The sequence below is a fragment of the Abrus precatorius genome, unplaced genomic scaffold, assembly GCF_003935025.1.
Source record: "Abrus precatorius isolate BTA unplaced genomic scaffold, Abrus_2018 Scaffold7, whole genome shotgun sequence".
Classification (NCBI taxonomy): domain Eukaryota; kingdom Viridiplantae; phylum Streptophyta; class Magnoliopsida; order Fabales; family Fabaceae; genus Abrus; species Abrus precatorius.
Window position 1 is genome coordinate 37,337,325 of NW_020874417.1, and position 14,714 is coordinate 37,352,038.

The 14,714-nt window shown below is 35.7% G+C and overlaps 1 protein-coding gene across 1 annotated transcript; it reads right to left on the reverse strand.

Moving 5' to 3' along the window:
- Positions 1 to 1,610: 1,610 nt before the first annotated feature.
- LOC113872686 (extensin-2-like) lies at positions 1,611 to 6,740 on the reverse strand. Its single transcript, XM_027510421.1, has 4 exons — positions 6,297 to 6,740; positions 5,130 to 5,978; positions 2,116 to 4,304; positions 1,611 to 2,026 (listed from the first exon to the last, which is right to left on the reverse strand). Exons 1-3 carry the CDS (start codon positions 6,616 to 6,618, stop codon positions 2,152 to 2,154), a joined length of 3,324 nt encoding a protein of 1,107 aa, XP_027366222.1. The 5' UTR covers positions 6,619 to 6,740; the 3' UTR covers positions 1,611 to 2,026; positions 2,116 to 2,151.
- Between the last annotated feature and the right edge of the window lie 7,974 nt (positions 6,741 to 14,714).

Below are 14,714 nucleotides of genomic sequence, written 5' to 3' on the forward strand. Positions count from 1 at the left end.
TTCCCTTTATTCTGAGACCGTAATTTGAGCTTTGATTGAAAGACATTTTCTATTGAGTCCTCATCATGCCTTTTCAACCTTTGCTCATAAGCTTCAAGGGATCCTACCAACTCTGTCATTGATAGAGTAGATAGGTCCTTTGTTTGCTCAATAGTGGTGACAATTGGATCATACTTACGGGGAACTGTAATCAGTAATTTCTCAACAACTTTTTTGTCAAGAATATTTTCTCCGTAAGCTCTCATTTGATTAACCATTTCTTTTATTTTGGAATAGTAATCCTTGACGGTCTCAAACTCTTTCATTTTTAATAATTCAAACTCTCGTCGTAGAGTTTGGAGTTTTATAGCGCGTACCTTTTCGCTTCCTTCAAACTCCTCCTGCAACGTACTCCATGCTTCTTTGGCTGTTGTAGCACCCATTATTCTTGGAAAAATTGCATCAGTCACAGCTTGTTGTAGAGTAAACAAGGCCTTTGAATCCTTTTGTTTATTCTCTTTCAATTTTTTTCTTTGAGCTGCAGTAAGGGATGATATGTCTGAGGGAATAGTGAATCCTTCTTTTACAATATCCCACAAATCTTGGAACGTGAAATATGTTTTCATTTTTGTGCTCCAAAAATCATAATTTTCACCATTGAAAATGGGGACGGGAAGAGATGATGGTTGAGTAGTGCTAGTCATGGGTTAGGAAATTTTTGGAAGTGGTTTATTTTAATTTTTGAAATAGTATGGTAATATTTTTACGCCCAGTAGATGATCGAACGTAGCTCTGATACCACTGATAGTTTTTAGTGTGGGTGAGATGAGTAAAATAGTTGAAATGTGTTAGTAGGAATAGTTGAAAATAGTAGTTGAAGAAGTTTTAGTAAGAGACTCAAGAGATAGAGAATTGTTGTCTTGATTACTTCTTTTTCATTTTTTATTTACAATGAGGTAGCATGCCTATTTATAGACATCATCCACCATTTGGTTCAATATACTAGATCTATCTCAAAACTTGAAGATTTACAATATTCTAGAACTTTTTCTAGAAGCATCTAGATACTAAAAGATACAATTAATTTTTCCTAGATTATTCTTAATATTTTTTCTAGACTATTCTAGAAATTTGTATCAATTTCTAGAAAGAAAATTTATTGTGTCTTGCGTCCGAATAATTTATCGTAATTTGCTTTTCCATTTCTGTTTATTATTTTTTGGACTGTTTATAAGCAAAACATTCATGCTAAAAATTTCAAAGATTACAAATGGAAGAAATCAATTAATTAATTAACATACCAAAATGAATTATTCATATAAGTTCGCTGGCTTCCACCATATTCCTACTAAGAAAAAACATTTGCCAAGAATTTAGAGTTTGATAGGCATGACAAACGTCGGCCAGTAACTGGTTGAAGATCAATCAATCAACAATGGAACACTTTGTCATTTCCCTTCTGGGAGAAGACAGAAGGAACTCAAACAAAGCTGAACGTTGTGATTGTTGTTTGAGACACGTGAAGCATGCACCGTCTCTGTGTATTTGACAGCTTTTTATGTTCCACTGGAGCTATTTGAAATTGCGACAATCGTATAAATGCTTTTCGTTGAAAGAAATGTGAATTCATTTGTGGACAGATATTGAATGTGCTTCTTTATTACTATTAATCTTATTGCAAACACAACAACAGGGTACAATACAAAAATGCCACAATAAATAGAGAAGCAATCATACACGGCCATATTAATCTATGAACAAATAAATTTAACAGATCACTAAAGGCGGACTGTACTTTTCACTTTCACTTGGCATTTACATTTAGAATCTCGCTTCCCCGCTTTGATTTGTCCGTCATTTGAACACAATAAGATGAGGACGTGCAAGATGGCCATCAACGAAATAGAATCAATCTTGTCTGAATCACAAACATAGTAGCTCAGAGATGACACATTCAGACTTTTATTCAAAGAACTTGGACAGGAAGCTAGATGTTTCACTTGGCTCCAAATGGAGCTTGCCTTTATTTCTCGATGAAAACTAAAACCTGAAAAGAAATGAAAACTTTCATTACTATGATTTATACATATAAAGTTAATTGATTTGTATTTCAAAATGTAAAGGTCATGAACTTACATGGTTTATCACGAATGGCACTTTTACATTCCGAGCTTACTTGTAGATCGGTGGAGGTGGGGAAGCATAGATGTAAACTGGTGGTGGAGGTGATTTTACTGGTGGGGGAGGTGATTTGTAAATGTATGTGGGAGCGGGAGCTGGGGAGGGAGGAGGTGGTGATGTGTAATGGTATGGTGGTGGAGGTGATTTTACTGGTGGGGGAGGAGATTTGTAAATGTACGTGGGAGCCGGAGCTGGGGAGGGAGGAGGTGGTGATGTGTAGTGGTATGGTGGTGGGGGAGATGGAGAAGGTGGTGGAGGACTCACATAGAGGTAGGGAGGTGGAGGAGACGACGTTGGTGGTGGAGGGGATTTGTAGTAGTAGGGAGGATGAGGAGTGGGAGAAGGTGGAGGAGGACTTTGATAGTAATAAGGAGGTGGTGGAGATGGAGATGGAGGTGGGGGAGATTTGTAATAGTATGGAGGTGGCGGCGATGGAGATGGTGGAGGTGGAGAATGGTAGTAGTAGGGAGGGTGTGGTAACTCTTTAGGTGGAGGTGGAGATTGATAATAGTAGGGTGGAGGTGGGGATGGTGAAGGTGGTGGGGGAGACTTATAATAGTATGGCGGGGGAGGGGATGGTGATGGTGGAGGTGGTGACTTATAGTAGTATGGGGGAGGAGGAGAAGGTGAGGGTGGGGGTGGAGACTTGTAGTAGTATGGGGGGTGTGGCAATTCTTTAGGTGGAGGAGGAGATTGGTAATAGTATGGTGGAGGTGGGGATGGTGACGGTGGTGGGGGAGATTTATAGTAGTATGGAGGAGGAGGAGAGGGTGATGGTGGAGGTGGGGATTGGTAGTAGTATGGAGGTTTAGGTTTCGGTGATGGTGGAGGTGGAGATTGATAGTAGTATGGGGGCTTGGGAACTGGTGATGGTGGAGGTGGAGATTGGTAATAGTATGGGGGCTTGTATACTGGTGATGGTGGAGGTGGAGATTGGTAGTAGTAAGGTGGCTTAGGTACCGGTGATGGGGGGGGTGGAGATTGATAGTAGTAGGGGGGATTTGGTTTTGGTGATGGTGGAGGTGGAGATTGGTAGTAGTACGGGGGGTGTGGTTTTGGGGATGGTGGAGGTGGAGATTGGTAGTAGTATGGGGGCTTGGGAACTGGTGACGGTGGAGGTGGAGATTGGTAGTAGTATGGAGGCTTGTGTACTGGTGTTGGTGGAGGTGGAGATTGGTAGTAGTATGGAGGCTTAGGTTTTGGGGATGGTGGAGGTGGAGACTGATAATAGTAAGGAGGGTTAGGTTTTGGTGATGGTGGAGGTGGAGATTGGTAGTAATATGGAGGCTTGGGAACCGGGGATGGTGGTGGTGGAGACTGGTAGTAGTATGGGGGCTTTGGTTTTGGTGATGGTGGAGGTGGAGACTGGTAGTAGTAAGGAGGGTGTGGTTTTGGGGATGGTGGGGGTGGAGATTGGTAGTAGTATGGAGGGTGTGGTTTTGGGGATGGTGGCGGTGGAGATTGGTAGTAGTATGGAGGGTGTGGTTTTGGGGATGGTGGCGGTGGAGATTGGTAGTAGTATGGAGGGTGTGGTTTTGAAGTGGGTGGAGGTGGAGATTGGTAGTAGTATGGAGGGTGTGGTTTTGGGGATGGTGGCGGTGGAGATTGGTAGTAGTATGGGGGCTTAGGTTTTGAAGTGGGTGGAGGTGGAGATTGGTAATAATAGGGAGGCGACTTTACTGGAGGAGGAGGAGAGTTGTAGTAGTAGGGAGGAGAATAATGATGGACAGGTGGAGGGGGTGATTTATATACATAAGTAGGTGATGGTGGAGGTGGTGACTTGTATATGTAAACTGGAGTTGGAGGAGGAGGGGACGTGTAGTAGTAAGGAGTTGGTGAAGGCTTTGGCTTTTCGCATTCTTCAAAATGCTTCTTTGAAGCATAGGCAAATGGCTTAGCCTTCAGCACAACTTCATACTTGTCCTTGGATTTTACCTTCAAGTCGGTTCCTTCATTTAGCTTGGTAGGAATGTTGAAGGGTGAGTCCTTAGGTGGAGCATAAAGTCTGGCCTTGCACACTGTAGGTCCATATTTCACATAGTCGAAGTCCTTTACTGTTATGCTGTACTTTCCATTGCTCTTTGTTTCACCGTAAGCCTTGATGATTTTTCTCCCTGCTTTGCATTTGACCTCCACAGTAGCACCTGCATGTGCAAAAAACAAAAGTTCACTATATAAATCGTTTGAACTATCCTTGTCACATAGCATATTATATTAGTCAGCACCATTTAAGGGATAATAAAGAATTGAATTATCTTTGTCATATAGATTGTTTTCTTTATCTATTACAGGCTGTAACTAGCTCTAATCAAAGATAAGGAGTTTTAATTATCTTAATTCATATTAAAATTATTTTAACTTATTAATTTTTTATATATATTTCATTTGGGATAAGCATGTAAAATATTTATTTAACTTTTATTTATAATCGAGTACAGATAAGAGCATGTTTGAGAAGATAATAATGGATATTTTTTAAAAGGATAAATAAATTAAATTTCTTTCTAAATGATCAAATAGAACAAAAATGTACAAAGTTGATTTTTAGCAATAATTTAATGGTGGGGCTACCCTATATTTGAAAAAGAGTAATCTAGGCACTTTATTTAACAATTTTTACGTAAATAATAAATGTATTTTTCATTTAAAAAGGAATAAACATATTCATTTGCTTAATTCAAGTTGAGTCTGCTGAAACTTTTTCTCTAAACCTTAAAACAAAAAATTATTAAGGAAACAATAATTAACATGAAAGATTTATTGTAGAAACGAAGCAAGTAAAAATATGACTAAATTCTAAGAAACCGCCATTTATAGAAACATATGGGCGTCCCCCCCAAAAGAAATATAGCTAATGAACATGCGAAGGCAGTTTAAGTCTTCATAGCACCAAAAATGACAGCTTAATGGTAAATGTACTGAGCATTATTTTGAGTCAATGATAAACAATAGAAATGAATGTAATATACCTTTGAGGTGTTTCTTGTTATGAGACTTTTCAGGATACTCCCAATCGTAGCACTTGAAGCTATAGACTTTACCCACTACCTTCACAATCAATGCATGGTAGTAAGGATGTGGGTAGGGGTGTGGGGGATACACAACTGGTGGAGGAGGAGAATTATAATAGTATGGAGTTGGGGATGGTGGTGGAGGAGACTTATAGTAGTAAGGAGTTGGTGAAGGGGGAGGAGGAGACTTGTAATAGTAAGGAGTGGGTGATGGGGGAGGAGGAGACTTATAGTAATAGGGTGGTGGTGGAGGTGGAGACTTGTAGTAGTATGGAGTTGGGGATGGTGGTGGTGGAGACTTATAGTAGTAAGGAGTTGGTGAAGGGGGAGGAGGAGACTTGTAATAGTAAGGAGTTGGTGATGGGGGAGGAGGAGACTTGTAGTAGTATGGAGTTGGGGATGGTGGTGGAGGAGATTTATAGTAATAGGGAGTTGGGGATGGAGACTTTTCCGGTGGGGGTGGAGACTTGTAATAGTAAGGTGGTGGAGGAGACGGTGAAGGTGGTGGTGGGGACTTGTAATAGTAGGGAGGAGGAGGTGAGGGAGAGGGTGGGGGAGGAGACTTGTAATAGTATGGTGGAGCCTTGTGCTCATATGGTGGTGGTGGAGGTGGTGACTTGTAGTAGTATGGAGGAGGAGGCGAGGGAGAGGGTGGTGGAGGAGACTTGTAATAGTATGGTGGAGCCTTGTGCTCATAAGGTGGTGGAGGCGGTGGAGACTTGTACACATAAGGAGGTGGAGGTGAAGGGGATGGTGGAGGGGGTGACTTGTACTCATAAGGTGGCGCCTTGTGCTCATATGGTGGAGGTGGTGGAGATTTGTACTCGTAAGGAGGTGGAGGTGATGGTGAAGGTGGAGGGGGTGACTTGTACTCATAAGGTGGAGCCTTGTGCTCATATGGTGGAGGCGGTGGAGACTTGTACACATAAGGAGGTGGAGGTGATGGTGAAGGTGGAGGGGGTGACTTGTACTCATAAGGAGGAGCCTTGTGCTCATATGGTGGAGGCGGTGGAGACTTGTACTCATAAGGAGGTGGAGGTGATGGTGAAGGTGGAGGGGGTGACTTGTACTCATAAGGAGGAGCCTTGTGCTCATATGGTGGAGGTGGTGGAGACTTGTACTCATAAGGAGGTGGAGGTGGTGGAGACTTGTACTCATAAGGAGGTGGAGGTGATGGTGAAGGTGGAGGGGGTGACTTGTACTCATAAGGAGGAGCCTTGTGCTCATATGGTGGAGGTGGTGGAGACTTGTACTCATAAGGAGGTGGAGGTGATGGTGAAGGTGGAGGAGGGGACTTGTACTCATAAGATGGTGGTGGTGGAGAGTAGTAAGGGTAACCATCAGCAGCAACGGAAACCACAGTAGTAGAAATCAAAGCAATGGCCAATGCCATGGCCATTTGTGGCCAAAGACGACCCCATCTGGGGTCTCTGCCCCTACCAGTCATGCGGAGAAGGAAAAAGCTGACCACCTCTGGCCAATGCTTCTGCTCAGATCCTCACAGGTATTCTTGGTAGTGAGAAGAGATTATGATTGAGGGAAGGTGAGGAAAAGAGAGAAGGGGTTTAGTGTTAGTGATTACTGAGAAAAGCTGCATGAAATACTTAGTACTTATAGTGAAAGTGAGTCGTTAAAGGGGAGCTGTCATGAGGGACCAATTCAAAATATTCAATTGGTTTCATTTTGATTTTAATGCTTTAAATTAAGTTTCCCCAGCTGGCCTTGTGACTTTTTTTAAGCACTGCTTTGTAAACTCTAATTTCCCACTTGTTTTTCTCCAAATGGCCAGAACCAGGCTCCATTCCAATTAATTTCCAACTACTAATTAAAATATAAATCAGCATCTTTACTCTCCAAGATAGTGTACAACAATAAGTTACGATAACGTCCTATTCTTTTATCATTCCCTCCTTAGTTGCCTATCTTGACGAAAAAGTAACTCAAAACTGCTTTATTCATCTTCTCCCTCTCTTTTCTTATTCCTTTTCTTTTGTTTTTTCAGAGTGAAAGGGAGGGAATACTGTATTTTGTATCACGGATCCATGAGTGGTCATGATTTTTGTTCTAGTCCTTCATGGCAGCTATTGCAAGCTTTGGATCAAATCCCTTTTCTTCTGGGTGAATATATTTGACTTTTCAATATTATTTCTTTCAGTACATTTTGAACACAAGCTTTTGGCAGCTTATAATAAAGAATAATCCAAATTTACCTAATTTTGCTATACGCCCACGTGTTTGTGGGGTTACGATACAAATCAAACTAAGACCAACATTAAAAATTTATCATTCGTTTGTGTTATTTCTCATATGTCAAAAGAAAATGGTGTATTCATGATTATACAACTAAATTTACCTAAATACGTAGATTATAGCGGGGTGGACACTACGCGGGCAGAAGGAGACAGAATGAGAAGTTGCTATGGGAAGAGTACAAGTTCATCACCACTTAGGTTCCCCTGTTAGTGCTCTTTTCTTTACTTCCTCTTTCTTGAAGAGTACAGTTTTCTCAGCCATGTGATTCCTCAATAATTAGATTAACATGTGCTGTTGCCAACACCCGCATCCGCATGTAGTGCACATTGCAGCCTTTTGCAGGTATTTCGTGGTACCCAAACTTTAAGAGGGGTGGGAAAGGGCTACCATTAACACTAACAACGACCCAAAAATTAGTTTTCCAGATTAATTTCATTTCCTGCAAGAAAATAATAATTGGACTTTTCTTCCACGTTTAACTTTAGCTATGCCTTAAATCTTCACAAAACGACATTTTTTAAGAAATTTATATATGGACCATTAAATGGACACTTCAGAAGAAAACAGTTCAGTGACATAGGAAGAACTTAATCGAAAAATTGAACAGTGCACACCTAATGGAATATTTCAACGCCAAATGATTGAATTATTCGAGTTACATAGATCGGCATTACTCCAAAAATGCAATGTGCACTCAGGGAGTTCATTGATTTGCCTCTTAATATGTTCCTTTGTGATGAATTTCAAAGGAGTTACCAGAAGAAAGTTATCTGTGCTCGATGCGTTGTTTTTAGCAATTGATCAATGTCGGTTGGTAACATAAATTTATGACATCAATAATCAATAATGGTAACAAAAATGAATGAAACGTGTACACTGTGGTTGCTTTATAAAATTGTGTTTGGCTATGTTGGATAATATAATTTATTAATTGAACAACTAAGCATTTGCCAATTAAAAATTGCTCTACAGTCCCTAACGGAGGAATTCAGGTACATTTCTCTATGATGCTTCGGACAAATCTACTCGTATATGGTTTGAAGAGTCAAGATTCCTTGATATTCCCCTTTTACCTGGAAATGAAAAAGAAAAGTGATTTTTACATAAGCATAGACTCACAACAAACAACTAATCAAACGTTTAAGATATGTTAAAATAATAATAATCATAAAATCTGTATTGAAGTTATTTAGTTATCTTTTTAAACTTTTAATTAGTTGTGTTTTATAAATATTATAGTCATGTAAAGACTATTCATCTTGAATTTAAATTCTAATAAATTCAGTTGTATTAAATTTTTGTGGTCTATTTATTTACCATTATTAAGAGAATGCTGGGGCATGGAAATGAAATCCATTGTAATTATTTGCTGCATTGGACAAAATTACGACATAATGTGAGCGTTAACTGAGTCCCCATGTGAACCCTACTAATACTTTAATCTCTAATAGCCACCCCATCCTCTCTCTCATTGTTCATGGCAGTCAATGGCGTGTAATAGAACGTCTCTGAACTGAGGTGTAAATAGAAGATCAAATTCGTGATGGTTGTTGAATTTGAAGGAAAATAAATGATCTTCGTATGATTAGAAAAATTGAAACAGAAATTGGATATTGGTTCCATAATGAGATGCGGTATCCATAGGGGGGATGGAAAAGCTAGTAATAGAGAGAGATTGGACAGTGGACAGACAGTTTGGAAGGGAATAATAAGATAGAAGAGGAAACGTTAGAGTCCCTTTCAATGCTTATAATGTAGGAATGATAGGAGTAAATCACAGTGAAAACCAAATAAAGTCTTTTCTTTTAAGTGCAGCTAATTATGTTAAAGTTGTTGGGAGGACCACCCCATCAACCACTCTTGGTCCTAAAATTCTTGAGTTTAGGTGAAGTGGTAAGGTTGTTACAATTCTGCACAATCAAGTTATCTTCATCCAACCATTCATCAGGACCTCATCCAACCGTCCTTTTTTTCAAATTCTTCTCCAGTTATAGACTTCTCTCTCTGGTTATGTTGCTTTTTATGCTTTGATCAGGGCAAACTGATTTATGGAATAGTAAATTGAGCAATGTAATGAATGATTTTCGTAGCATTTACTTATTAGAAAAATACAAGTTAGTTCCCTCCAATTATATATTAAGTAAAATAATATTTTCAGCAAAATAATTCTTTATTTGTAAATAGTTTGCTGATCATAAAACTAAAAAAAATAAAATATCTCTCTTTGTTTTGCAAAAGAGACATTGACTGAATGCTAAAAAATAGCATTAGAATATCAGCACCAAATCTATAAAGACTTTTAAAACAGCTCAAACATAACAATTGATTTTGTTTGGTCTTAAATTATTAAGCGGAGAAATCTGGGCTGGTTTAAGCATGTGCATAGCCAAACTTTAAGGGTTATTAGCTGTGGCATAATTCATCAGACAATTAACTTATATGGGTCCAATTATGGAAAAACAACACCCGCCAAGCCAGGAAGATAATATAGTACATGCATTATGAAGGGTATGGATGTTGACAGGTGCATGTTTATCACAAATGGTTGTTGACCGAAATAGGTTAAACATAAGATGTAAAAGGAGGCAACGCATTGTGATGAGATCAAATTTACCACAGAATCTAAGGCATGGATACGATCAAAATATATACAATGAATTACTCAATCAAATAAAAGCTTCAGAATTGTTCATTTTGATGTATATCTCACCAAGACTCAAAGGGGAATATGTGACATCAATAAATTTGTATTTCACAATCATGAGGGCCAAAATGTCACTGAAATTGAGAATGTCATAATATGCACGTGCTGATGGCTGACGGGGTTGTGTAGATCTACGTCCACAAATGCGTATGAAGTTGTTGCTTCTTTTTGAGTAGAAGTGCAGTGCATGGTTTTCATCTAGAAAAAGAAAAGTTCAAAATTTTGTTGTTATTTGTATTCTTCTTTTAAGTTTCTTTATCCATACTTTCACATGTTCTGTAAAGTAGAGGGGTGATTCTTTTCTTTATTCTCTATATAAATTTACATGCAAAATTACTAACGCGCGTCTTTTTAGTTTGCATAAGCTCCTAAATGTTAATATTTCCCTATGCAGAAAGGCCACCGATTTCTTAATGCCGGCTACTCTGTGTTACCCAAAATGGTAAGAGGAATCAGAAGAGAAGTTATTTACTGATTCAATTCACTATATAATAGATATCTTCCCGTGTAAGTTTGTTTTGACTTCTCTTTCTCTGATTTTATATAGAATATTATTTTTCTATGCACCCCAACTCTTCGATTGTTTGTTTGAAAATAAGTTTATATTTTTTAAAATAATGTTAGATTGATGAAAATATACTTTAGCTGTTATATTCAATGTTTAGTTAGTTTGAATTGAAATTAAATTTTATCTTTAAATTCATGTTTTAATAAACATGCTAAATTAGAAATTATCTATTAAGCTAAAACAATTGTACTAAAGTTTGGTAGGAGTAGATATTGAGAGGGTACCACATCAATATTGAAACCCAAGTGGAGCCTAATGCCAAAATATGCATAATGTATTTATTACAAGTATGAGATTCGCTTCAATAGAGGTATTTTTGGGTTGAACAAAACAAATGTTCAGGAGATCTATAATGGTAACATAAACATGTAACAAACGCCAATTTTGACAGGTTTGCCTTATTTTAAACTAAGGAGTTTGGAAGAAGAGAAAGTTTATATATAGTTAGATTCCTCCTCACTTTAAAGACCAAAAAGATAGGCTTTTCAAAAAACACAAACCAAACAGATATTTATTAAGCTTTGTCAAAATTTATGTAGGAAAAGATGCAACACAGAATTTTTTTTATCACTAAATTATGTGAACATGTTATCCTTTCTCACAAAATTATAAGATTTGGATAATTTTTTTAATTAACTTTTAGAAGCGAGTTAAATTTAACATTAATGATAAAGTACTCGCAAATATCTACTTGCGCAAATTTCATATAATGTATGTTCAGTATTAGATGTGAACAAATGCGTTTGAAGATATTTTATGTTAGTTAAAAATACGATAAAAATACTCTTTTTAGGCTTTGACTTTAAATTTATAATCTTCAAACTTATTTTTTTATTTTTATCATCACTATCTTAATATAAATTTCCTATTATCTTTTTTAATTTAGGCATATATGTTTCGTTCAATACAAAGTTTTAAAAATAAGAATAATTTTTAAAAAATAATATTATATATATAAGAAATCAATTAAAATATATGATTACTAGAGTTAAAATGAAAAATAAAAAAATTGAATTTTTTTGTTATTTTATATTTATCAATGAAATTTATTAAATATTTTTAATTCAAGTACCAAATATATGAATTTTCAGTTTTAGGTTTATTTAGTTTAATGTTTTTTAACTGCTGGTCACATGTCATGGGTTATTAAAATCTGATGGTACAATGAATAACAACGTAATCTAAATGTTTAGGGATGAGTCATGAGTGCAACGAATGTTATTGAAGATTCTTGAATTAATATTCTATATTATTTGATTATAAAATGAACTTGATTTGACCCTGCATTAATGAATAAGTTGATCAGCGATAATGAATGCAAACAAATAAGGAATACATTATTACTAAACTCACCGACAGACAGAATAGAAAACTAGCCGTTGTAGAATGATGAGCAGATTTATAGGTTTCAGAATACAAAAATCTGTGAAAATTTCAACGCCCAGTTTCGATGGCCGATTGTTTTGTTTGTTTATCTTGTAATATTTCGTTTTTAAAGATTGCACTTTTTATTAACTTCGCATTAGCTTTGAATTTAGTTCCCTGTTATTTGACATCTGGTACTGATATCAAGAGCCATTCTATAAATGAAAAAAATTGTATAAATCAAGACTATATAGTACAAGGAATTCCAATTGCCAATTTTTATCTGTTCAAAATTTCAAACTTCATTCATTGAACTTGTCAAGCAGAAAGCTTAAATTTATAGGTTTCGTTAATTTTGGTTTTTAAAAGTGTATTTTAATTATTCTACTTTGCCCGGTTTTGCAAGATTAGAAGACGAGTTTAAAGCCAATACGTGGAGTTGTGGTATGTTATTAATTTACTCAAATAATTAAAATACCACCCTTTTGGGATAAAGGGAAAAAAATATTATTTCTTTTAAAAAGTTATTAAATCAAGGAAAACCAAATAATTGCATGTTTTGTGCGAAAAGTGAAATAAAATATTTGCAAAATGTGTTTTCCCTTCACGATGGATTAAATATGCATGTTTGGGAGGATGATGAGGTATATAATCTTATTTGATTCATATCATTGGTTTTGCATTTCTTTCTGCCTCATCAATGGGTTTGTGTTTTCCTTTCAATGTGAATTTGCATTTTTTTTATTTTTTAGTTATTACTATACAACTAATAATTTCTTAGATCTAAAAAAGGGGGAAACAAATCGAGAAAAGAAATCACAATACAGGCTGTGATGATGGGCAATGTATGATTACTGTACCTCATTGACGTATATTTTCTTATGTTCCTTAGAAGAACAATTGCGTATCTTCTTTTTTCTTTGCACTCTATTGACTCCTGAAATTATGTATCGGATCTTCTGTCAATGCATAGGTTTTGGTTTTGATCAAAATGTAAAATGATATATAATTCAGAAAATTTGTAAATATTAGCACGAATTTTTAGTGAAATATTATTTGTATAGAAATAGTATATGATGCATAATGATATTGGTATTAAATTGGCGTGTGATAGAAGATAGATAGATAGATTGAGGTCTCTCTTGCTTGGACAATCAAGGTACATTGTATTATATGCATATAGCCAGCTGGTTGGTGACTAATTGAAAAAACTATCTCTATGTATTTATTTCGAATATAAAGTGCAACAACTAACACCGTTGTCGATTATAGCTTTAGAGAAAGTCTATCTCTTGTTTTCTTCATGTTTGAAACTGAAAAATAATTCTCATAAAAAGTTAACAATTTGGTTATTTGTGTTCGTATGCGCAATTGACTTAAGAGTCCCCTTTTGAATCGCTGATTAGCTGTTGCAGGCTTCCAAATTAATCAACCTCGTTTATTTTTCTCAACCTCACTTGTGCTTGGAAATCAAATCACTTTCCTCTCCTCTTTCTCCCCTTTTTGTCATTTTGTTAATCAATTAATCCACTTCTTCACTTTTTGATATAATTTCTCAACCAATGTGATTGCCAAGTCTCTTTAGTTAATGTTACCAACAAAGTTCTCTTTTAGTTTGTCAATAATATGCTGAAATATTCCATGCTATTTTCCAAACAAACAAAATAATTATTCCTCAAAAGTATTGCTTGTTAGGTAAATTTATTTATTTAATAACAATTTTCTTTTAAGAAAAAGGTTAAGGCCTATATATGTTAAGTTTTTTATGTATTTATTTTGGATAAAATAATACATCCATGGATTATTTCTTGTTACAATAATTTTCCTTTTTTGTTAGCAAAGGGCATAGAATGGTGCCGCATTTTTCAGATTTAATTGAAATCACCATTCCTTTCAACACGGAAAAATTGGTGTTTTCACATTAAGTTTATGGAAGCAGTTTTATTTATTTTTCTAATATTCTATTCATTTTACAGAATAATATATAGTTTTTATCCTTTTTTACATCTATCCTATTTGAATGTTAATTTTGTTTTCAAATAGTGGAACAAATTATTGTCCTTAGTAATACTGAAATAATTATAAATTAATTAATAGTTAATGGAACTTTTTATCAAAATCATTATACACATATCTACATACACAATAATGTTTATTTTTTAAAATTTCAATGACATTATTTTATTATTAAATTAATAACGAATAATTAAGTTTAATATTGTACATGAGAAAAGTATTCATTTTTTTTCCAATGAGGGGTGTTTAAGATACCCGAGTTAATGTTTTTTTCTAGGTATATATTTACATTAAATTTGATTAGTTGTACGTTGATGCCATGTATTAAACAATGGACTCTTTATATTTTATCTCATCTCATTCTATTTTAATTTAATTTCTGATGTCACATATTCCAAAAGTGACACGAGTGCTTGCTGTCAAAGCTTTATACGAACAAAATGTGTCATACATACACATATATATGGATTAAATAAAAATGAAAAAGGACGGCAACATGTATACAATTTGAATATGCTTTCGACTTTGCTATAGGATGGCCCATATGGAATCATTATATGTTCTAAATTTGATGAGTTACGATTTCAGACACTTGCATACTATTTATATGATCTATTTTATTATGTTGTATATTGCT